At 45.6% G+C, this 23800-nt stretch overlaps 1 protein-coding gene across 1 annotated transcript in view; it reads left to right on the plus strand.

Moving 5' to 3' along the window:
• PHYH (phytanoyl-CoA 2-hydroxylase) overlaps window positions 1–21575 on the plus strand; it is a 40411-nt gene extending 18836 nt beyond the window's left edge. The window contains exons 4-9 of the mRNA XM_063448218.1: window positions 6497–6665; window positions 10238–10319; window positions 10557–10738; window positions 19188–19337; window positions 19939–20073; window positions 21192–21575. Coding sequence (XP_063304288.1) covers window positions 6497–6665; window positions 10238–10319; window positions 10557–10738; window positions 19188–19337; window positions 19939–20073; window positions 21192–21245 — 772 coding nt within the window. The 3' untranslated portion in view covers window positions 21246–21575. The remainder of the gene's footprint in view (window positions 1–6496; window positions 6666–10237; window positions 10320–10556; window positions 10739–19187; window positions 19338–19938; window positions 20074–21191) is intronic.
• Window positions 21576–23800: the final 2225 nt, after the last annotated feature.

Raw genomic sequence — 23800 nt, forward strand, 5'->3', positions numbered from 1 at the left:
CATATCTTTCTTTACTGAAAACTCCAGCAGCATAGTAACAGTAACAACCAATGAGAAAAAAGATATGCTGCCCATAAAAGGGTCTGTCTATGACATCATTTCCTCTTTCTTTGAGGCGAAAAAATAACAGTAAACATATAAACAGATCAAGTTAACAATTCAATAACATGGTAGTAGAATAAACTTTGGAAGATCCATGGTATGGCTGTGTTGAAGGTGATTCTTTATCCCGCAGTAGAGATTTTCACGCTGAAAGGAAAAGAAAAAAGTGAAAGGTTTCTGGCGTGGCATTATGTCCGCATATCAAAACATTATTCTGAACACTAATGGCTATAGGATGGCTAGTATACAGTTAGACATAGTACTGTATAATACAACGTAAACCAATATGACAAACCCGTCATCTACCTGATGAAATCTGATAGGTTATACAATTCATACATGGTTAATAACTAGTGTCTAGATCAGACCACATATATCGACAATCGTCAGTATGCTTACCTGAGCACTAATCCCTGATCCCGTCAGATCCGAGGATAACCTGGGTGGGGTACTATAGGGTGGGAAATATTCGCCTCCTGTCATTACTAAAATTAAGATTATTAGTACACTAAAGCTAACATAATCTTCAATTTTACCACATGACAGGAGGCTTCATATTTGCATTTTTAAAGCTTAGAACTAATTAGTGTGAAGGAAGCATGAGATGCATGACGGAAGTAGAAAGTCCTGAAAGTGCTTTCTCGTGACCAGTCTGCGCAGCGCATGATGTCGGTTAGGGAGGCGCCCGCCGTGAAGGCTTGGGATGCAGCCGCCCCTCTGACCGAGTGTGCGCCGAAATGAGCATCAACCCCTGCCAGCGCTAGTAGCCAGCGGACCCATCTAGCCAGTGTGGTCGGAGACACCGGTCCGTGAGGTCGTACGTAGGAAATCAGCAGTTGGCCCTTCGAATTGTTTCGGAGGGGGGCTGTGCTTTCCGTATATCTCATCAGCGTCCTAACTACGCATAGTTTGGGATCCGATCCGAAGTACGGGTATGATACGGAGGTGGAGTCCGATTTCGTCCGTCTTGTAATGGAGAAGGTAACCCCTTCTGGAGTGAGGGAGAAGCCGTCTACGTCGAATGCTCTAACGTCCGATACTCGTCGGAACGAGACGAGGCATAGCAACAGGGTCAGCTTGGCTGAAAGTTGTTTCAGTGACAGATAATGGTTATCTGGCCAAGTCCTAAGGAAATCCAGCACCACGTTTACCTGCCAGAAATTAGAGTATTTGGGTGCTGGTGGTCTCGTTAGTTTAGCGCCCCGTAGTAATCGGCATATTAGTGGATCCTGGCCCACTGGTCTGCCTTGTACCGGGACGTGAGCCGCTGAAATGGCTGATCTGATCACGTTGAGGGATCGGTAAGATCGCCCTAGCGTGAATAGATGGGCTAGGTAATTAAGGATCAGCGTGATAGGGGCATTAAAGGGATCGGAGTCCCGTTGCATACACCAATCACTCCAGGCTGTCCAAGCGGATATATAGGATTTCCTGGTGCCTGGAGCCCATGAGTCCCATAGGAGATCTTTAGTCGATTGTGATAGGCCGTGTACTGCCCAGGAACCCCTGAAATCGTCCAGGCCACCAGTTCTAGTTGTCCGTCCAGGATGAGGGGGTGTGGTTCTCCCCGAGGCCCTGTCAGAAGTAGTGGGAAGACAGGGAGTAGTAGGGGGTGTCCGTGGGACATCTCCAGGAGATCTGGAAACCACGGTTGGCTCTGCCAAAGGGGGGTTATCAATATGAGAGAGATCCTGTGGGTGCGTACGTATCGTATTACTCGTGGTATCATGGAGAATGGTGGGAAGGCGTAGGCTCCTAGGGTGGGCCAGGTCTGTAGGAATGCGTCTGCGGCTTCGCCCTTCGGGTCTGGAAGCCAGCTGTAGTATCTCGGTAGTTGATGATTGGTCCTGGAGGCAAATAAGTCTATTGTTAGCGGGTATGCCCTTTGTTGTAGCTCTTGGAATATCTCCTTGTTGAGTTTCCAATCGCTGGTGTCTCGCCAGTGGCGTGAGAACCAATCCGCCGTCAGGTTGGAGATTCCTGGTAGGTATTCCGCCTGTAGTGTGATGTTCCGTCGTAGGCAGAAGCTGTAGATGTCCTTTGTGGCTTCTGTCAATGCTCGAGACTTCGCTCCTCCCAGGCGATTGATGTATTGCACCGCAGAGATGTTGTCCATGCGGAGCAGGATACAGCAATTCGACTTGTCCTTGGCCAGGCTGCGGATGGCGAAGGACCCTGCAATCAGTTCCAGACAGTTGATATGAAGGTTGGTCTCCTCCTCTTGCCATGGGCCTCCCGTGGAGGCGTCTGTGCAGTGGGCTCCCCATCCCCACAAGCTGGCGTCCGATTCCACGATGAAATCCGGGGACGAGCCGAAGATCGCCTTGCCATTCCAGGCTTGTATGTGCAGCAACCACCACCGAAGTTCCGTCCTTACTTCCGACGACAATGGGATCCAGTGGTCGTATGAGTGTCCGGTGCGGAGGTACGCCGCCTTCAGCCGTTGCATGGCCCTGTAGTGTAGCGGGCCTGGGAAAATCGCCTGTATGGAGGAAGAGAGTAGCCCCACAATCCGGGCGAGCATCCTGAGTGGTAGTGTGTCCATCCTCAGAACCCGTCTGATCTCTTTCCTTATCGAGGCTATCTTTGCCGAGGGGAGGCGTAGGACACAGTCTTTCGAGTCTATGTCGAAGCCGAGGAATTGAATTGACTGGGAAGGAGAGAGCGCCGATTTTTGTCTGTTCACTATGAAACCCAAAGATTCCAGCAAGTGAACGACAAATTTCGTCTGCAATCGTAGTCTGGAGGCCGATTCGCAAAAGATTAGTAAATCGTCCAGATATACGAGACATCGTATGCCTTGGGTTCGGATGTGAGCCATCACCGGTCTCAGGAGCTTCGTGAAGCACCACGGGGCCGGACTGAGACCGAATGGCAGACATGTGAACTGGCACGTCCGTCCTCTCCACAAGAAGCGGAGGAAACGTCGGTAGTGTACGTCTACTGGCACGGACAGGTACGCGTCCTTGAGGTCCAGACGTGTAAACCAATCGTCCTTGATGAGGAGGTCCTGTAGCAGATGGATTCCCTCCATCTTGAAGTGTCTGTATACTACAAACGAGTTTAGTTGCCGGAGGTTGATAACCGGTCTGTAGTCTCCAGTTTTCTTTTTGACCAGGAAAATGTTGCTTATGAAGCCTCCTCCCCCTGGCGCGTATTGTACTGCGCCTTTCCTGAAGAGCGTGCGGATCTCTTCGTCTACCAAGTGTTCTTGTTCCTTTGACATGTGGATCGGAGGAGGGGTTCCGATTTGAACGGGATCTTCGAAGAAGTCTATGACGAAACCTCGTACTGTCTGCAGTACCCAGGGGTCCTTGGTAATCAACTCCCAGTTCTGAAAGAAAAGGGACAGGCTGCCTGCAATAAAATGTGAAACATTTTGGGATGTATGTGAACTCACCATTGGAGAAGCGGCCGCGTCCTCGGCCTCGAAATCCTCTAGATCTCCCAGTTCCTCGGAACGCATAGGGTCTCTGCGTCGTAGATGGGAAGAAACTTTGGGATTGTGTGAATGGTCTGGAACCTGAGGACCAAAATCGGCTGGTGGCACGGTTCCGCTGTCGACCAGCCCTTCCAAAAACACCTCTTGTCGTTGGTGTATGAAAAACTTGTTTGAGAGATGTTTGGGCTTTATTCAAAGTGGTGAATAGGTTTACGTGTTTTTTCAATTCTGCGATGAAGGCATCGCCAAACAGTTGTCCTTGGGCTTTCGGCCTGAATTCCTTCGCTCCGAGGTCCAGGAGCTTGTTGTCGATGCGGATTAAAGCCGATTTGCGCCTTTCTGTGCATAATGCGGCGTTAGCGTTGCCCAGTAGGCAGACCGATCTCTGAGCCCATTCCCGTATGATATGGGGATCTAGTTGGGAGCCCTGGCTGAGGGCTAGGTCTGCGAAATAGAGTATTTTTGCGATGGGGCCGAGTAAGTCCAGTAATTTATCTTGTGCCGCCTTCATTCCTTTCTCCACCCCTTTACGGGGGTCTCGGCCTGAGCGGGACATGAAGACCATCACTGTATTGTCGAATTCAGGCGTAAGTGCCACCTTATCGGGCAACAGAGGTCTTGGGCATTCGGCCCGGAGGCGTGCTCGCACTTCTCGTTCTAGCGGTCTGCGTAGCCAGAAGTGGATGAACCTAGTCAGGTGTTCAGGTAGGTTCCACTCGGAGGACCGCGGGTGTCGGATGGTACGTGGGTCAAAGAGTGGATTCCCTTGGTCGTCCATAAACACCCCGTCCCCGGCCAGATCGGTGAGGGTATCGTTATCCTTGCCACCGTCGGTGGTGTCTAGGAAGGTCTCTTTAACATATCTCGAGGAGGTGGGAGGTAGGTCCTGCCACTCCTCTTCCTCGGAAATTGAATCATCCCCTTGCCACTCGTCAATCACATCTAGGGTGCGCGGTACGTATGATTCCTCTTCGTCAGAGGATTGGAGTGGTTGGGGTGCGGGCAGTTGCTGGCCCGTGTTCTTGCTCCGTTTAACTGGTATTTTGCTCCTAGTCTTAGTGGACGGGGGGCTCGCAGTCTTGCGATGTCGTTTCGACTTGGGTAACTCCGAGCCCGAAGTTTCCATCCGTTCTGGGGGACTCATGTCGCCCTGACTTAGGGGTCTAGCCTTCAAGAGGGCTTTTTCCACGGATGCCGCTACTGCAGCATTAATCATGGCTTGAAAATCCTGGCCGGATTGTGTATCCTCCATGATGTTTAGATTGATTCTCGTTCTGTTGGGCGATAATAACAAAAAATCAGTGGAGGTAGTGGAGAAGAGTCAGTACGTGTAGTGACAGACTCTAGGTACAACTGGGGGCCGCCCAGTTTTAGTGAAATGTTTAGAGAGGCGTATATGTATGGGCTGTCGCCTGGTAAGAGGCCGCCTTCAGTATGAGCTCAGTGGTGGTGTATAGGTGGGTTCGCCACAGTTGTACACCAGAGCTGTATGCACTTATGTAAATAATCAGGTCTGGATGTCAGTGCAGTAATTTCACGTGCATATATTCGGGGTTTACCCCGGGTGGTGTGCCGTGTCAAACAGAGGACACCCACGTTAGATAATGGTCAGTGACCTTGCATGCGTATCTGGGGGGTCACCCCAGGTGGCGTGCCATGGAAAAAAGCCCAGAGGACACCCACATAAATTTGTACAATCAAGTACAGTGATATACAGTGACCCTTGATGGGTGTTATAATGTAATATGCCCTTGGAGGGAGTAGTGATACAATATGACCCTGTGCAGGGTATGAAAGTATTATGCCTCTTATGGTATTATGATTAGTAGCATGCCATATGTATATCCTTGTGAAGTGTACAGAAGGTGACATCCGTTTAAAACAAAGTAATTCCAGGAAAAAAACTTTATATTTAATATAATTGTGCAAAGAGGTCCTTTGGAGGGTCCTAATAAGGATGATGATGAGGGAGAGAGCGGAGATCGGGTGATTCCCGATCCGCTGTACTGAATGGAGAGGCGGCCGTCGAGGATCTCGCGATTTGCGAGGTCCAAGATGGCCGCCGGCCGCGTGAGCCGCCGACCGCGCTAAACTGCTTGCGGTCGCGGGAAGAGGAACGCGGTGGTGACAAACAGGTACAAACAAACATAAGACACTACCCGGTCTCCCCTACCCGTCCCTATATAATACCCCGTGTGTAGGTAGAATCGGTCCGCGCGGTGAGCGCAGCACGGGCAGCCGTGCCGCCCGCGGACCGTCAGACAAAATGAGCAGGAGATTTATAATGACAAAAACTAAAATACAGAAGTAGTACGAAATTATAAAATAATGAGGGGGGTCAGGGGACAGGAAAAGAGAGCCAGGAGTGGAAAGGTTATGAATAAAAGTATAATGTAGATTAAATAGTACATATAAAATGACAGAGGGAAAAAGGGTACTCTGACCTGTAGGCTGGAGCAGCAAAGAAAGAGGAAATGATGTCATAGACAGACCCTTTTATGGGCAGCATATCTTTTTTCTCATTGGTTGTTACTGTTACTATGCTGCTGGAGTTTTCAGTAAAGAAAAATATGCAAATATGAAGCCTCCTGTCATGTGGTAAAATTGGCATCAGTGGGGAAATGCTAACCAACCAGAAACGGCTGTATGAGGTTTCCAGTACCTTTTGTAAAACATCTAAACAGAAATGCAGAAAAAAATCACCAGAGCTAAAAGGCTGTTTTTAATAAATAAAAAAAGTAATTCTCTTTATAAAAAAAAAAGTCACCGGCTTTTAACTCACTAATGTATGCTATTCTCACAAGATGTCCCCCCCCCCCCCCTCCCCTCTCTATTAAGTAATTTCAGTTTTTTTTATTTTTTATAATTTATATATTGGAAGATCACTGGCTAAACTAAACGTATAACCATTTTCAGAATTCGCAATGAGAATGTATTTGATTACTTTTACAGAAATGAGTTTGAAAGGATTTGCAAAAAGGAGGTGTCTGCACCTGGACTAGTGGTCATGAGAGATGTGGCTATTGCCAAATCTGAATATGTTCCAGATCAAAAAGCTATCACTAAAGTCCAGGACTTTCAAGAAGTTCCCGAACTTTTCAGATACTGTAGCTTACCCCAGGTAATATATGTGTGAAGCAAAGAATATTTTTGTTTATTATTATGGAAGTGCTTTTTTTTTTTTCTGGTTTGTCTATCTGTTAAACCTAAAAAAAGTGAATTTTCTTTTTGTATGTGTGTGTGTGTATATATATATATATATATATATATATATATATATAATATATATACCGTATATACTCGAGTATAAGTCGAGACCCCTAATTTTACCCCCCCAAAAATGGGAAAACTTATTGACTCGAGTATAAGACTATGGTGGGAAATGAAGCAGCTACTTGTAAATTTCTAAATAAAATTATATCCCCCCAAAATTATATTAATTGAATATTTATTTACAGTGTGTGTATATAATGAATGCAGAGTGTGTGTGTGATGCAGAGCCTTGGTGGGGGGTGGGCATTTTTATTATTTTATTTTATTATTATTATTTTAATATTGTTTTTTTTAATATTATTATTTAAATTTGTATTTATTTAGATTTTTTTTTGTCCCCCCTCCCTGCTTGATACATGGCAGGGAGGGGGGCTCTCACTCCCTGGTGGTCCAGTGGATGGGCTGTGTAGGAGGGGGTTGGCAGAGAGCTGTTGCTTACCTTCACAGCAGCTCCTGTCAGCTCCCTTCTCTCTCCTCCGGTCAGCTCCACTGTAAGTCTCGCGGTGTGAGAGCCGCGCGGAGCGTAACCCGTGGCAACGCTCTGACCCCGCAGCTCTCGCGAGACTTGCAGTGGGGAGCTGAACGGACCGGAGGAGAGAGAAGGGATCTGACAGGAGCTGCAGGAAAGGTAAGTTACAGCTCTCTGCCAGCCCTCAACAGGACCGCCGGGCTTGTAATAAGCCCAGCGGTCCTTGTCTGTATTATGGCAATGTAAGTTGCCATAATACAGACACTCACTCGAGTATAAGACGAGTGGGGTTTTTTCAGCACAAAAAATGTGCTGAAAAATTCGTCTTATACTCGAGTATATACGTATATTGAATATAAACGTGAAGAAATGCGGTTTCCCATAGAAATGCATTGAAAAACAATTTAATCTATTCTGGAGGTCAGAATTTGAGTCAAAATGAGCTGGCATGGAAACCAACCCACAATGCAGAACACACAATAAAATGCATGCAAACGACAAAGCTCAGCTCCCTACCTTTCCACAGCTTGAGAAATGCACCAAAAAGTCCCAAAACAACTGCAAACAATTTCCAGAATGGCTCCAAAACTCGATGCAAAATCCGCTCCAACACCTCCACACTCAACGCCACGTGCTACCCACAGGCTCCAGCATGCAGGGGGAGGTTCTATAAACCTCCCAGGTGCAATGCATCCAGGGGAAACTTGCTTTGTATTGCGAAACAAATTTGTAAACTGAGGCATTATTTTCAATGGATTTTCATTTGTAAACCGAAAATTTTGTTAACCGAGGTGTTATGTTAACCACTGTAAAATTACATCACCCAAGAAGTTAAATTATGCTGCCCTTTAGTGCAGAACACCCAAAAGGGAGTGAAAAGTATAACTGATTGTACTTCAACCCCTTTGTTTGGAACTGCTTAATGAAGTTGTTAGGGTGCCAGGAGGTCCCTAGAGGCACTTTTACCTTAAGTAATTAAACCATTCCCTAATGTACTTTTTCCAAGCCAGTTTTGTGAATGTGGAGTTACTGACTGGCTCAGAACATCAGCTGGCCGCTCTCAGTGGCGCCCCTACCTGGCGCCACTCAGCGCTTGCTGAAACAGTCAGAAGCCAGATGCCACCGGGGGGGAGCGGACATCGCCATTCGGGTTTAACCGTTCGAGAATGGTTTAATTCCTTGAGGTAAGAGTGCCCGTAGGGGCCTCCTGGCAACATAACAACTTAATTTAGATTACAAGTGTCCCTTCAAATAAATAAGTTGTACCTAAAACAAACATGGACATTTTTCCAAATCTGATATTTTTGTCTAAATTTCATAATTGGGAATTCGTTATTTTACAATTCTGTTTAGTGAATAAATTACTATAGCATAGATAAAAACATTCAAAAGATATATTCATGTAAAATCTGACATCTATATAATATAGTTAATCATCTTTATAATAGTTTTAGACGGTGTTGTTACCATTCAGCATAAATTTCCATTGTGTATCTTTAGGCTATATTGAGGTGACATTTGTCTATTGAGATTTCTTTCTTTCACCATAACATTTGAGCTGTTTGTTCTTTAGGACCCACATAATTTCCAGAGGATATATCATGTGCCATCAGCTGCAGTTTAGATTTCCTTTTTATGAAAGTAAAAAAAAATAATTGTATATACAATCCTAGGAATGTTCAGAGAGTATTTCTATACATGAATAATAGGTATTATCAACGTTTCAGTTTTCTGCCAAGACTTTTTTATCAAGAAAGTCAGAAGTATCTGCAAAAAGCTTGTAGTGTCACAGAGACCTGTTATTTAAAGACATTCTAAGTACCAAAGTCACAATATGTTAAGGTAGTTTTGGTGCATAGATTCTGTCCCTTTCTTACACAACAGCAATGTTTACATTTGTCCAAGAACATGCCTCTATTGGCTGTCAGCCACACAGCCACTAAAGGCACTTCTACCTTAGATTTTTGAAAGTCTTCATGTCCAGTGTCCTCACTCAATGTATGATGATGCCGAATGCCATTAATGGTTCTCCTAGAGAAGCATTGGAATAAACATGCCTTGCATGTGCAGTAGATCAGCAATACTTCTCTACGAAAAGCATTCCCTGATAATGCTGATCATGATTTTCTATTTGTGAGTGACGCAGATGATGTGAGGAGATTGTCCTGGAACCAGGTTTTATTATTATTATTTTTTTAAACAATGGGGGAGGGGGCTGAATCTAAACAAGTAAAAAGAACACTCTAAAGGGACACTATAGTCACCTGAACAACTTTAGCTTAATGAAGCAGTTTTGGTGTATAGAACAGGCCCCTGCAGCCTCACTGCTCAATCCTCTGCCATTTAGGAGTTAAATCCCTTTGTTTATGAACCCTAGTCACACCTCCCTGCATGTGACTTGCACAGCCTTCCATAAACACTTCCTGTAAAGAGAGCCCTATTTAGGCTTTCTTTATTGCAAGTTCTGTTTAATTAAGATTTTCTTATCCCCTGCTATGTTAATAGCTTGCTAGACCCTGCAAGAGCCTCCTGTATGTGATTAAAGTTCAATTTAGAGATTTAGATACAATTATTTAAGGTAAATTAAATCTATTTGAAAGTGAAACCAGTTTTTTTTTTCATGCAGGCTCTGTCAATCATAACCAGAGGAGGTGTGGCTAGGGCTGCATAAACAGAAACAAAGTGATTTAACTCCTAAATGACAGTGAATTGAGCAGTGAAATTGCAGGGGAATGATCTATACACTAAAACTGCTTTATTTAGCTAAAGTAATTTAGGTGACTATAGTGTTCCTTTAAAAATACATTTATTTATAACATTTGTGTCCCTGCATTGGGGATAGGCATAGTAGGCAGGTAATTATTATTTGATGTTTTAGTATATATTCAATGTAAATTTGGTGGTTCAATATATAGATGTTTATATATAATTATTAATTTTTTTTAACCTAGATTATTAAGTATGTTGAGTGCTTCACGGGTCCCAACATAATGGCTATGCATACCATGCTTATCAACAAGCCCCCTGATGCAGGTATGTATATATATATTTGTATATATTGTGTCTATTTTTTGTAGTAACCTACACTAGTCCTTGGCAGCTCCAGATCTGTGTTGGATTCATTGTTCTTTGTGAACTCTTCTCTAACACATTATGATAGACTACTATTTTTATGGGAAATAATGTAAAAATATTGCATCAATAAGGTCTCTGACCTAGGTATGTGAAATGAAAAGCCTTATCATGCACAATATTGTTTTTCTTGACAAGGTAAAAAGACTTCTCGTCACCCAATGCATCAGGACCTCCACTACTTCCCATTCCGTCCAGCAGAGCATGTGGTCTGTGCTTGGACAGCCATGGAGAGGATTGACCGAAGCAATGGATGTCTGGTGGTGCTTCCTGGGACACACAAGGATACACTTAAACAACATGACTACCCAGAGTGGGAGGTAACATATATAGTAGATAACTGTATGCAATGCCATTACAGATTGTGCAGCTGTAGTCCCATAAACAAAAACAAGCTTGATTTAAAAAACCCACACATGTCAAAGGTAGATTACTCAAAATGACTAAGGAATAATTCCTTATAACAGGGGTTCTCGACCCAGTCCTCAAGGACCCCCTACCAGTCCAGGAATTAGGGATTACCTGGGCGTGTCTAAGGTTTTTTGAGAGAAAAAAAAAAAAAACCTTAGACACACCCAGGTAATCCCTAAATCCTGGACTGGTAGGGGGTCCTTGAGGACTGGGTTGAGAACTCCTGCTTTATAATGTACGCAGTTATTCAAGCTGCTTTGAAAAACACATGGCAGGTGAATGTAGAACATTCAGATTGTGAAATATTTTCCATGACTTCCTGTTTGTAAAAGTAACAAACAATTTTGATATAAATATACTTTCCAAACATTCCAGAATTATAAATAAAAACCTTCAATATTAAAATGAAAAAGTTATCTTCTAGAAAATTCAGATAGTTGATGATGAACAAATCAATGGTAAGTGTTTTTTTGTGGATTTTTGTTTTTCTTTCTTTGATTTCTGTTAAAAATGTAGAGAGAGAAAAAAAAAAAAGATAGATAGATAGATAGATGGAGCACTACAGGTCTGAAATCCATTCAGGTCAAAACATCGATTTATATTTTGCACAGCTATTTGTTGAAAATACAATAAACACCATTATTGCAAGGATTTAAGACATGGAGTGCTCCCTATACTTTAATTTTATATATATATATATATATATATATATATATATATATATATATATATATATATATATATACGCAGGATTGCACCTAGGCACAGTAAATATATATATTTTTTTGTATTTGGGAGGAGTGCCAAGCATTTTGTAATTGGTGTGTGTGTGTGTGTATATGTATGTATATATATATATATATATATATATATATATATATATATATATATATATATATATATATAGTTTAGAAGAACAGATACACTGCTCAATCAATTAGTCATTTGTTAAATTATAGTATAGAACAAACAAAACGCTATTGATAAATGTGAAATGCTACTACCTGTTGAACTGAATTTCCTCCTAATAACTAATAATCCAACAAGTGCAATTAACCAGTACAGTAAAGTGTCAATGTCCTCAGACATTTGGCATAGTCCACTATTATATAGCCCGGCTATTCTATATAGTGCCACTCACAAGGAATTTGTTGGTCTCAGTGTGTGCGTCTGGACAAGTTCTTCTGTAATTTGCAGGGTACATGCTCAGTTTGTGAACTGTTGCTGCTCAATTCAATTTGTCTATACTGATAGACTTCCCCTAGTGTTATGTGGGTAACCAATTGTCTCTATAACATATAGGGTTATTTACTAACCTAAAAAGTGTTGGGAATTCAAATTAAATTAACATTTTAAGGCCAAGATGGTTGAACTGGAAGGATAGCTGGCTTGGATAATTGTTCCATTTTAATTTCTTGGCCATTATCACTTTAGTACATAACCCTTTTAGTGTTTCTAATTATCTGTAAGTGGCTCCTCCTGTTGACCAGTGGTGACCTCAACCTGTCCGATTTTAACTACTTTTGGAGATAGTAAGCCTGAGACTGCCTATTTGTGCCTGTCCTGTTAACATTGCATGTTTTAAATGTGGGCAGTGTGTTTTCTCTGAGCTGGATACTGGACAACCTTTGGTCTGATCTACAGCAAGATTTAATATTTGCATATCTAGGCTAGATAGCATTTTAGATCACAAAATATTTTTGGATGTATTGCTTTTGTAATACATTTTTATGGAAATTCTTGCTAATCATTTCCTTAAAGGAACCAAAAAAACTTGAGTTTTATTCTAGGGATCATGCAGTCTCGCTGCTCAATTCTTTGCCATTCAAGAGTTTAATTACTTTGTTTATGCAGCCCTAATCATACTTCCCCTGGCAGTGACCCACCCACCTCCCTATATACTTCCTGAAAAAAAGTCTACATTTTTTTAGCTGCAATCATTGCATAGTGCGTTTCATTGAGAATTTCTTATCTCCTACTCTGTTAATTGACTGCTATTGCCTTTTGTACCTGTTCAATGAACAGAGCCGAAGTAAACTTCTAATTTAAACTCAATGTGCTCAGATCTATTTGAAAATTATGTTTTAGGGATGCACCAAAATTTTCGGCCCAAAATCGGCTTATCCCATTTCGGCTGAAAATGGGTCAAATCTGCCAAAAATAGAGATACGCAATTCCTATCACGAGACGCCAGGACATGCAGTCCTGGGCGCCGGGCAGGTAGTTTTTTTTCTAGTTTCAGCCCTACCGCGGGCTAGTAGCACAGTGACGTAGGGCAGAGTGGCTTGTCAGGTCCTCGTGTCATGACCAAGGACCCGACATTAGGAGGGGGCCGGCGGCTTGCCCCATGTGCCGCCGGGTGAGAGGCCCCTCTCGTCTGCCCGGGGAGAGAACCAGCACAGTCTGCAGCTCCGCCGTGTGAGCTGCAGACTGTGCTGTATCTCACGATCTTTGGCCAATCAGAGCGTTGACGCAGGTTACCACGGCAACGCTCTTACTTCTGGAGCTTGCAAGATACAGCAGTCTGCAGCTCACACCCGGCGGAGCTGCAGACTGGAGAGACAGCCCAACCGGACCACCAGGAAGCCAGGACACTGGACCACCAGGGAAACAAAACAAAAAAGTATTTCTAACCTCCCTCAGTCACTGTCACCAGTCACCACCTCCCTCAGTCACTGTCACCACCTCCCTCAGTCACTGTCACCACCTCCCTCAGTCACTGTCACCCCCTCCCTCAGTCACTGTCACCCCCTCCCGCAGTCACTCTGCCACCAGTCACCCCCTCCCGCAGTCACTCTGCCACCAGTCACCCCCTCCCGCAGTCACTCTGCCACCAGTCACCCCCTCCCGCAGTCACTCTGCCACCAGTCACCCCCTCCCGCAGTCACTCTGCCACCAGTCACCCCCTCCCGCAGTCACTCTGCCACCAGTCACCCCCTCCCGCAGTCACTCTGCCACCAGTCACCCCCTCCCGCAGTCACTCTGCCACCAGTCACCCCCTCCCGCAGTCACTCTGCCACCAGTCACCCCCTCCCGCAGTCACTCTGCCACCAGTCACCCCCTCCCGCAGTCACTCTGCCACCAGTCACCCCCTCCCGCAGTCACTCTGCCACCAGTCACCCCCTCCCGCAGTCACTCTGCCACCAGTCACCCCCTCCCGCAGTCACTCTGCCACCAGTCACCCCCTCCCGCAGTCACTCTGCCACCAGTCACCCCCTCCCGCAGTCACTCTGCCACCAGTCACCCCCTCCCGCAGTCACTCTGCCACCAGTCACCCCCTCCCGCAGTCACTCTGCCACCAGTCACCCCCTCCCGCAGTCACTCTGCCACCAGTCACCCCCTCCCGCAGTCACTCTGCCACCAGTCACCCCCTCCCGCAGTCACTCTGCCACCAGTCACCCCCTCCCGCAGTCACTCTGCCACCAGTCACCCCCTCCCGCAGTCACTCTGCCACCCCACACCAAGTGTCCTACCCATATTACATCCCTAGCCCACCCCACACCAAGTGTCCTACCCATATTACATCCCTAGCCCACCCCACACCAAGTGTCCTACCCATATTACATCCCTAGCCCACCCCACACCAAGTGTCCTACCCATATTACATCCCTAGCCCACCCCACACCAAGTGTCCTACCCATATTACATCCCTAGCCCACCCCACACCAAGTGTCCTACCCATATTACATCCCTAGCCCACCCCACACCAAGTGTCCTACCCATATTACATCCCTAGCCCACCCCACACCAAGTGTCCTACCCATATTACATCCCTAGCCCACCCCACACCAAGTGTCCTACCCATATTACATCCCTAGCCCACCCCACACCAAGTGTCCTACCCATATTACATCCCTAGCCCACCCCACACCAAGTGTCCTACCCATATTACATCCCTAGCCCACCCCACACCAAGTGTCCTACCCATATTACATCCCTAGCCCACCCCACACCAAGTGTCCTACCCATATTACATCCCTAGCCCACCCCACACCAAGTGTCCTACCCATATTACATCCCTAGCCCACCCCACACCAAGTGTCCTACCCATATTACATCCCTAGCCCACCCCACACCAAGTGTCCTACCCATATTACATCCCTAGCCCACCCCACACCAAGTGTCCTACCCATATTACATCCCTAGCCCACCCCACACCAAGTGTCCTACCCATATTACATCCCTAGCCCACCCCACACCAAGTGTCCTACCCATATTACATCCCTAGCCCACCCCACACCAAGTGTCCTACCCATATTACATCCCTAGCCCACCCCACACCAAGTGTCCTACCCATATTACATCCCTAGCCCACCCCACACCAAGTGTCCTACCCATATTACATCCCTAGCCCACCCCACACCAAGTGTCCTACCCATATTACATCCCTAGCCCACCCCACACCAAGTGTCCTACCCATATTACATCCCTAGCCCACCCCACACCAAGTGTCCTACCCATATTACATCCCTAGCCCACCCCACACCAAGTGTCCTACCCATATTACATCCCTAGCCCACCCCACACCAAGTGTCCTACCCATATTACATCCCTAGCCCACCCCACACCAAGTGTCCTACCCATATTACATCCCTAGCCCACCCCACACCAAGTGTCCTACCCATATTACATCCCTAGCCCACCCCACACCAAGTGTCCTACCCATATTACATCCCTAGCCCACCCCACACCAAGTGTCCTACCCATATTACATCCCTAGCCCACCCCACACCAAGTGTCCTACCCATATTACATCCCTAGCCCACCCCACACCAAGTGTCCTACCCATATTACATCCCTAGCCCACCCCACACCAAGTGTCCTACCCATATTACATCCCTAGCCCACCCCACACCAAGTGTCCTACCCATATTACATCCCTAGCCCACCCCACACCAAGTGTCCTACCCATATTACATCCCTAGCCCACCCCACACCAAGTGTCCTACCCATATTACATCCCTAGCCCACCCCACACCAAGTGTCCTACCCATATTACATCCCTAGCCCACCCCACACCAAGTGTCCTACCCATATTACATCCCTAGCCCACCCCACACCAAGTGTCCTACCCATATTACATCCCTAGCCCACCCCACACCAAGTGTCCTACCCATATTACATCCCTAGCCCACCCCACACCAAGTGTCCTACCCATATTACATCCCTAGCCCACCCCACACCAAGTGTCCTACCCATATTACATCCCTAGCCCACCCCACACCAAGTGTCCTACCCATATTACATCCCTAGCCCACCCCACACCAAGTGTCCTACCCATATTACATCCCTAGCCCACCCCACACCAAGTGTCCTACCCATATTACATCCCTAGCCCACCCCACACCAAGTGTCCTACCCATATTACATCCCTAGCCCACCCCACACCAAGTGTCCTACCCATATTACATCCCTAGCCCACCCCACACCAAGTGTCCTACCCATATTACATCCCTAGCCCACCCCACACCAAGTGTCCTACCCATATTACATCCCTAGCCCACCCCACACCAAGTGTCCTACCCATATTACATCCCTAGCCCACCCCACACCAAGTGTCCTACCCATATTACATCCCTAGCCCACCCCACACCAAGTGTCCTACCCATATTACATCCCTAGCCCACCCCACACCAAGTGTCCTACCCATATTACATCCCTAGCCCACCCCACACCAAGTGTCCTACCCATATTACATCCCTAGCCCACCCCACACCAAGTGTCCTACCCATATTACATCCCTAGCCCACCCCACACCAAGTGTCCTACCCATATTACATCCCTAGCCCACCCCACACCAAGTGTCCTACCCATATTACATCCCTAGCCCACCCCACACCAAGTGTCCTACCCATATTACATCCCTAGCCCACCCCACACCAAGTGTCCTACCCATATTACATCCCTAGCCCACCCCACACCAAGTGTCCTACCCATATTACATCCCTAGCCCACCCCACACCAAGTGTCCTACCCATATTACATCCCTAGCCCACCCCACACCAAGTGTCCTACCCATATTACATCCCTAGCCCACCCCACACCAAGTGTCCTACCCATATTACATCCCTAGCCCACCCCACACCAAGTGTCCTACCCATATTACATCCCTAGCCCACCCCACACCAAGTGTCCTACCCATATTACATCCCTAGCCCACCCCACACCAAGTGTCCTACCCATATTACATCCCTAGCCCACCCCACACCAAGTGTCCTACCCATATTACATCCCTAGCCCACCCCACACCAAGTGTCCTACCCATATTACATCCCTAGCCCACCCCACACCAAGTGTCCTACCCATATTACATCCCTAGCCCACCCCACACCAAGTGTCCTACCCATATTACATCCCTAGCCCACCCCACACCAAGTGTCCTACCCATATTACATCCCTAGCCCACCCCACACCAAGTGTCCTACCCATATTACATCCCTAGCCCACCCCACACCAAGTGTCCTACCCATATTACATCCCTAGCCCACCCCACACCAAGTGTCCTACCCATATTACATCCCTAGCCCACCCCACACCAAGTGTCCTACCCACACTACATCCCTAGCCCACCCCACACCAAGTGTCCTACCCACACTACATCCCTAGCCCACCCCACACCAAGTGTCCTACACACACTAAATCCCTAGCCCACCCCACACCATGTGCCTTACACACACTAAATCCCTAGCCCACCCCACACCATGTGCCTTACACACACTAAATCCCTAGCCCACCCCACACCATGTGCCTTACACACACTAAATCCCTAGCCCACCCCACACCATGTGCCTTACACACACTAAATCCCTAGCCCACCCCACACCATGTGCCTTACACACACTAAATCCCTAGCCCACCCCACACCATGTGCCTTACACACACTAAATCCCTAGCCCACCCCACACCATGTGCCTTACACACACTAAATCCCTAGCCCACCCCACACCATGTGCCTTACACACACTAAATCCCTAGCCCACCCCACACCATGTGCCTTACACACACTAAATCCCTAGCCCACCCCACACCATGTGCCTTACACACACTAAATCCCTAGCCCACCCCACACCATGTGCCTTACACACACTAAATCCCTAGCCCACCCCACACCATGTGCCTTACACACACTAAATCCCTAGCCCACCCCACACCATGTGCCTTACACACACTAAATCCCTAGCCCACCCCACACCATGTGCCTTACACACACTAAATCCCTAGCCCACCCCACACCATGTGCCTTACACACACTAAATCCCTAGCCCACCCCACACCATGTGCCTTACACACACTAAATCCCTAGCCCACCCCACACCATGTGCCTTACACACACTAAATCCCTAGCCCACCCCACACCATGTGCCTTACACACACTAAATCCCTAGCCCACCCCACACCATGTGCCTTACACACACTAAATCCCTAGCCCACCCCACACCATGTGCCTTACACACACTAAATCCCTAGCCCACCCCACACCATGTGCCTTACACACACTAAATCCCTAGCCCACCCCACACCATGTGCCTTACACACACTAAATCCCTAGCCCACCCCACACCATGTGCCTTACACACACTAAATCCCTAGCCCACCCCACACCATGTGCCTTACACACACTAAATCCCTAGCCCACCCCACACCATGTGCCTTACACACACTAAATCCCTAGCCCACCCCACACCATGTGCCTTACACACACTAAATCCCTAGCCCACCCCACACCATGTGCCTTACACACACTAAATCCCTAGCCCACCCCACACCATGTGCCTTACACACACTAAATCCCTAGCCCACCCCACACCATGTGCCTTACACACACTAAATCCCTAGCCCACCCCACACCATGTGCCTTACACACACTAAATCCCTAGCCCACCCCACACCATGTGCCTTACACACACTAAATCCCTAGCCCACCCCACACCATGTGCCTTACACACACTAAATCCCTAGCCCACCCCACACCATGTGCCTTACACACATACACACTATATCCCTTTCCCGCACCTCACTATATTCCATACACACACTACTAAACCTACACAAATCATTTGGGGGGAAAAGTCATTTTCGGTTTCTGGCCAAGGGCATCCTGAATTTTCGGTTTCAGCCCAGAATTTGCATTTCGGTGGATACGTAATATATTTTTTTCCCCATGAGTGTTGTGTGAGTAACAACCAGGGAAGACCCGGATATGGCTGTAATAACAGAAAATTACTGAGAATTGAGCATGTAGATTGCAGGGGCATCAAATGTACTTATTAAGCAATAGTTTAGCTGCTTGGAGTGTCCCTTTATTCACCCAACATTATCCTTAATATCTAAATATTACCTTTCTTTGCATCACTGAAGGGAGGTGTGAATAAGATGTACCACGGGATACGGGACTATGATCCGAACAACCCTAGAGTGCACCTCGTCATGGAGAAAGGGGACACAGTGTTCTTCCACCCTCTTCTCATCCACGGGTCTGGAATGAACAGAACTGCTGGCTTCAGGAAGGTAAAATGTAAAAAAGAATATAATTAGTAATAATAAAGTCCTTCTGTCATTCTGTGTTCGCCATAATGAAGATCTTACATCTTCTCCCACATGACCATCTGACCTTTCCCCACCATGTACATAGACATTACATTGCATTGTTCATTATATTAGTGTAACCGTAACTAGTTAGAAATGACTGAGGAAACACTACAACTCTTCATCTCTGTGATGCTCTTACAGTTGGATACCACTATTATCATAAACACATTTTAAAACATTGACTACTATACATAAATAAATGTAACATTTTTATTTAGGTAGTAACATAGAAATTACATGTCTCATGTACATGGTGATAAACTTATACTTTTCATAAAACTCCTGTTTAACCCCTTAAGGACCAAACTTCTGGAATAAAAAGGAATCATGACGTGTCACACACGTCATGTGTCCTTAAGGGGTTAAAGTCAGTTTACCTACTGATTTAACCCCTTAAGGACACATGTCATGATTCCCTTTTATTCCAGAAGTTTGGTCCTTAAGGGGTTAAGGAAATTGGGCAAAATATTAACTTTTTATATATATAAAATTTTTCTTTTTTTTTACTTTTACTTTGCAGGCAATTTCATGCCACTATGCTAGTGCAGACTGCCATTATATAGATGTGAAGGGCACAACTCAGGAGAACATTGAAAAGGAAGTGGCAGAAATAGCATTCAAGCGTTATGGACTGGAGACTGCAATTGATTTAAAGGTAAGGTAGAACTTTGATCCCCACAGGAAGCCAATTTGGTGCCAAAGAGATCATGTAAAAATTCCTATACTTCTGACTTAACTAATTTTCAAGGAACACTGGTATCATTTGATTGCATAGATTAAAACCCTGTATGCACTCGGAAAAAAATAAGGTACTATAGTGCTAGGAATACAATTTTGTATTCCTAGTCTATAGTTTCCTTTTAAATAGGGCCCTGGAACGAGGGACCTGTGGCAGGGAGGGGAGCAAAGCCAAGGGAGTGGGCCTGGACTCCCAAATGTATTTGCATATGCAATCAAGAGTACAGCACGCACACATACACACACATACACACATATATACATAAAAACACAATGTGCACTATATCAATAGCAGGTCATGTTGTCAAATCCCATAGATATTAAAAACAATTCATAAAATATTAACTTCCATAATACACACCATTTTTGTGTACTTACATTTTTTTAATCTGCCTGCTGAAAAAATGAGCGAGCGCGTGCCTGCACACACACACACGCCCCTCACTCCAAGACACCTTTTTTAAAAAGTCTTCAGGCATCTAATAAAGTATAGCAGCTCTGCATCAAGCTGGTTTATCATGTGCAGCTCAGTGTGTAGATTCTATTTAATTTGGTCATGGTAGGAAACCAAGAGGGCTGCACTCACCTGAACATGCGTACATTATATTTTAGGAACCTTATCTTAGTCTCTCCCATCTTCCCCTCTCCTCACTGTCTGACTATATTGTATAAAATAATGATGTCTCCTTCTGAAAGCAGCGTATTAGAATATGACATTAGAAAAGGCACAGTTCTCCACTTTCTTACAATCCATTTAAGGACAGAAGATATGTATCTCATTGACATCCACCGGTCCCTTCCTTACTACCAGAGAGATATAGTTACTGGTGGTATTTTATTGTTGCCCAGATTGTGGCGAGACCTGTTCCACAGTGGATGCTGGTTGCTGCTATTCAATGTAGTCTATACCCAAAGACACTAAAGATAAATACGTACGTGGAATGAGGCAGAACAAGAGAACATGTTCACTTTCATCTAGTCTGCTTACACTATTTATTAATAATCTTGTGTTCTTTTTTTTTTTTTTCTTCATAGGATGCCTGGATGGCCAAAGGGCGTATTGTTAAAGGCGTTCGAACAAGCCTTTAAATGATAATCTTGTAAAAGAGAGAAAGCATCCCCTATAAGGATTCAAACTGTGTAATGACATATACTTAATTTGCTACTGACAAAATGACAACCTGAAATTCACATTTAATTGGATCTTCAACTGTTGCAATAGTTAACTGTAAATTAACTTAAAATAAAAACTGAACATGCATTCTAGGTTATCTGTTTAATAAATGATGTATATTTTTTCTATTGTTTTCGTTGGTTTCAAATTTCCAAAATAGCTTAGCACAATAAAACATGTTGCTTGGCTGTTCTCAAGTCTGGAATTGGCCAAACCATTTTGTCAAATAAATATTTTTCTAATTACATAGTTTATTTTTTTTTTTCTCTTTCACATTATAAATTAAGTAAAATGTTTTTGGTATTCATGAATCCAATGATTTTGAAAAATTGAGAAAGAAATTGCAAAGTAGATATTTTTCCAGCTTGACTAGTCTTGGCCTACAAGTTGCAGTTTTCTTCTCAGTTCTCCACAATATTGTAAGTTAAGTGGACACATATTCCGGGCACAAACACAACAATAAATTTAGTTTTGATATTTTTAAAGGCTCACTTCAAGCACTCGAATGAGTTTGTTCTTAGGGGCTGATGTCATTAGTTAGATTTATATGGCTAGGAAATCGAGAGTGTACTTGATCTTGGATATTGTAAGCTTTTGCTTAAAGCGGCACGGTCATGCCAAACTTACCTTTCCCCGATCGATTCCTCTTCTTTCCTTCTGTCAGGATATGTTCATCATTTCTTCCTGTCTGCTCTAGTTTTCTTTAAAACATAAGACAAGGTAGGGACTACTTTGTCTTATGGAGGTTTCCTACGCCTGACCATCTATGACCAGCGGAGGAGAAAAGTTTACTTTGTTTCCGGCGATTAAAGCAATTTCCCCACAATTGTCACCTTTGATCCGTGATCTTGCGATTCTTCTTGTCCGTTTTCCCAAACGTCCTGTCACTTAGACAAAACTCCGGCAAAACTACCGAATTTCGTCCTAACAGAATGACAACAGTTTGTCGGATCGGAATTTCATTCATATGAATAAAACTCCAATCCTATTCGTGCTGTGGCTGCATCTTGCGGCGGCTTAGTAGATAGCTCCCTAATTCCCACAGTATCAGGGAGCTATCTACCAAAAGGCTATCCTCCCCTGCGGACCCCACCCCTGAGCAGCAGGTGGTGTCCCTAAATAAGTAAGGGGGGGATCTATTGTCCTCCCCTGCAGCCCCCATCCTTGAGCAGCTGGTGGGGGCCCTAGATAACAGTAAGGGGGGGACCTTTTGTCCTCCCTCCTGGCCCCACCCCTGAGCGGCAGGAACAAGTATTATAGATCCATAGAATAGTAATTCCAGCAGGCAAAATAATCCAACAATATCCCAACAGTATTCCCAATAACTGGACGACACACAGCATCAGGAGCAGAACTGAAATCTTTAATCACACAACCTTCTTATAAAGGGTTCTCCCTTGCAAGGGAGGGATTTACAGTAACTAGTACATTATCCAATAGTACAGTACAGCCTCCCATACCTCTCCTCCCCTCAGTGTGACACATAATCCACTTATAACACATACTTTTACTCCGATTCTGGATGTACCCCAAAACAGCCTGGTACAGTTATTTAAATGGTATCCCCTGGTAGCCCTGATCTGGGTGACCAACATATCCAAAATTCACCCAGATCGGACCAGGGGTTCGGGAGATAGGTGGAGGGTGTAATTTGACCGACCGCAGGTGGTATCCGGAAAGGGTTCCATGCATTTTGGCCCTGCGATCGGTCTTCGTTCGGGAGATAAAATACATAGAAAATACTGCCATCCACGTTTAACTTTCCCTTTATACGAATCCCCTCGTTCGGTACCTTAAAACTACCGAACGGGGTTTAGATTAAACTTCCCGTTCGGGAGTTATGGAGCTCTGGAGGTCTCAGCAGTGTTCGGGTAATCGAGTGTCCGATTTGAGTTCCAGACACTCGACGACCAAACACCGCTGAGATTTTCATGCGTAAGATGGCCGCCGCCACGTGTACGCATACCGAATGTCTGCCACCCAGATACATCCATAAAGGGCCTATTAGCTTGCGGTCAGAGGTGTGAGCACTTAGTAGCCGACACACTTCTCTGAGGGGTGGTCCATTAGTTCGGTAGTTTCCATTTGTATAGAGTACAGATGGAAACTACCGAATAACAAAGGATTAATGCATATAAGTACCATAGCAATGGGAAAAGGCCACATGAATACAATAACAAATACAGTCACATATGAATATTACAGGACAGGCTTAATACATTCCGCTACACTGCTCCCCCTTGCCCACAAGGCGGCATACACAGTCTGGTCCCACACGGATCGGCTTGGGGATGTCCAGGGTGCTCACTGATCATTTCTCCAAATCAGTTTGTCGTGACAACCCGTCAGCGTTTCCATTTTGCTTACCCGGGCGGACTGAATGTTAAAGTCAAAAGGCTGCAGCGCCAAACTCCAGCGCAGCAGCCTGGCATTGTCCCCAGCCACCCGGTTCAGCCAGACTAACAGGTTG

Source organism: Pelobates fuscus, chromosome 3, assembly GCF_036172605.1.
Source record: "Pelobates fuscus isolate aPelFus1 chromosome 3, aPelFus1.pri, whole genome shotgun sequence".
Lineage (NCBI taxonomy): Eukaryota > Metazoa > Chordata > Amphibia > Anura > Pelobatidae > Pelobates > Pelobates fuscus.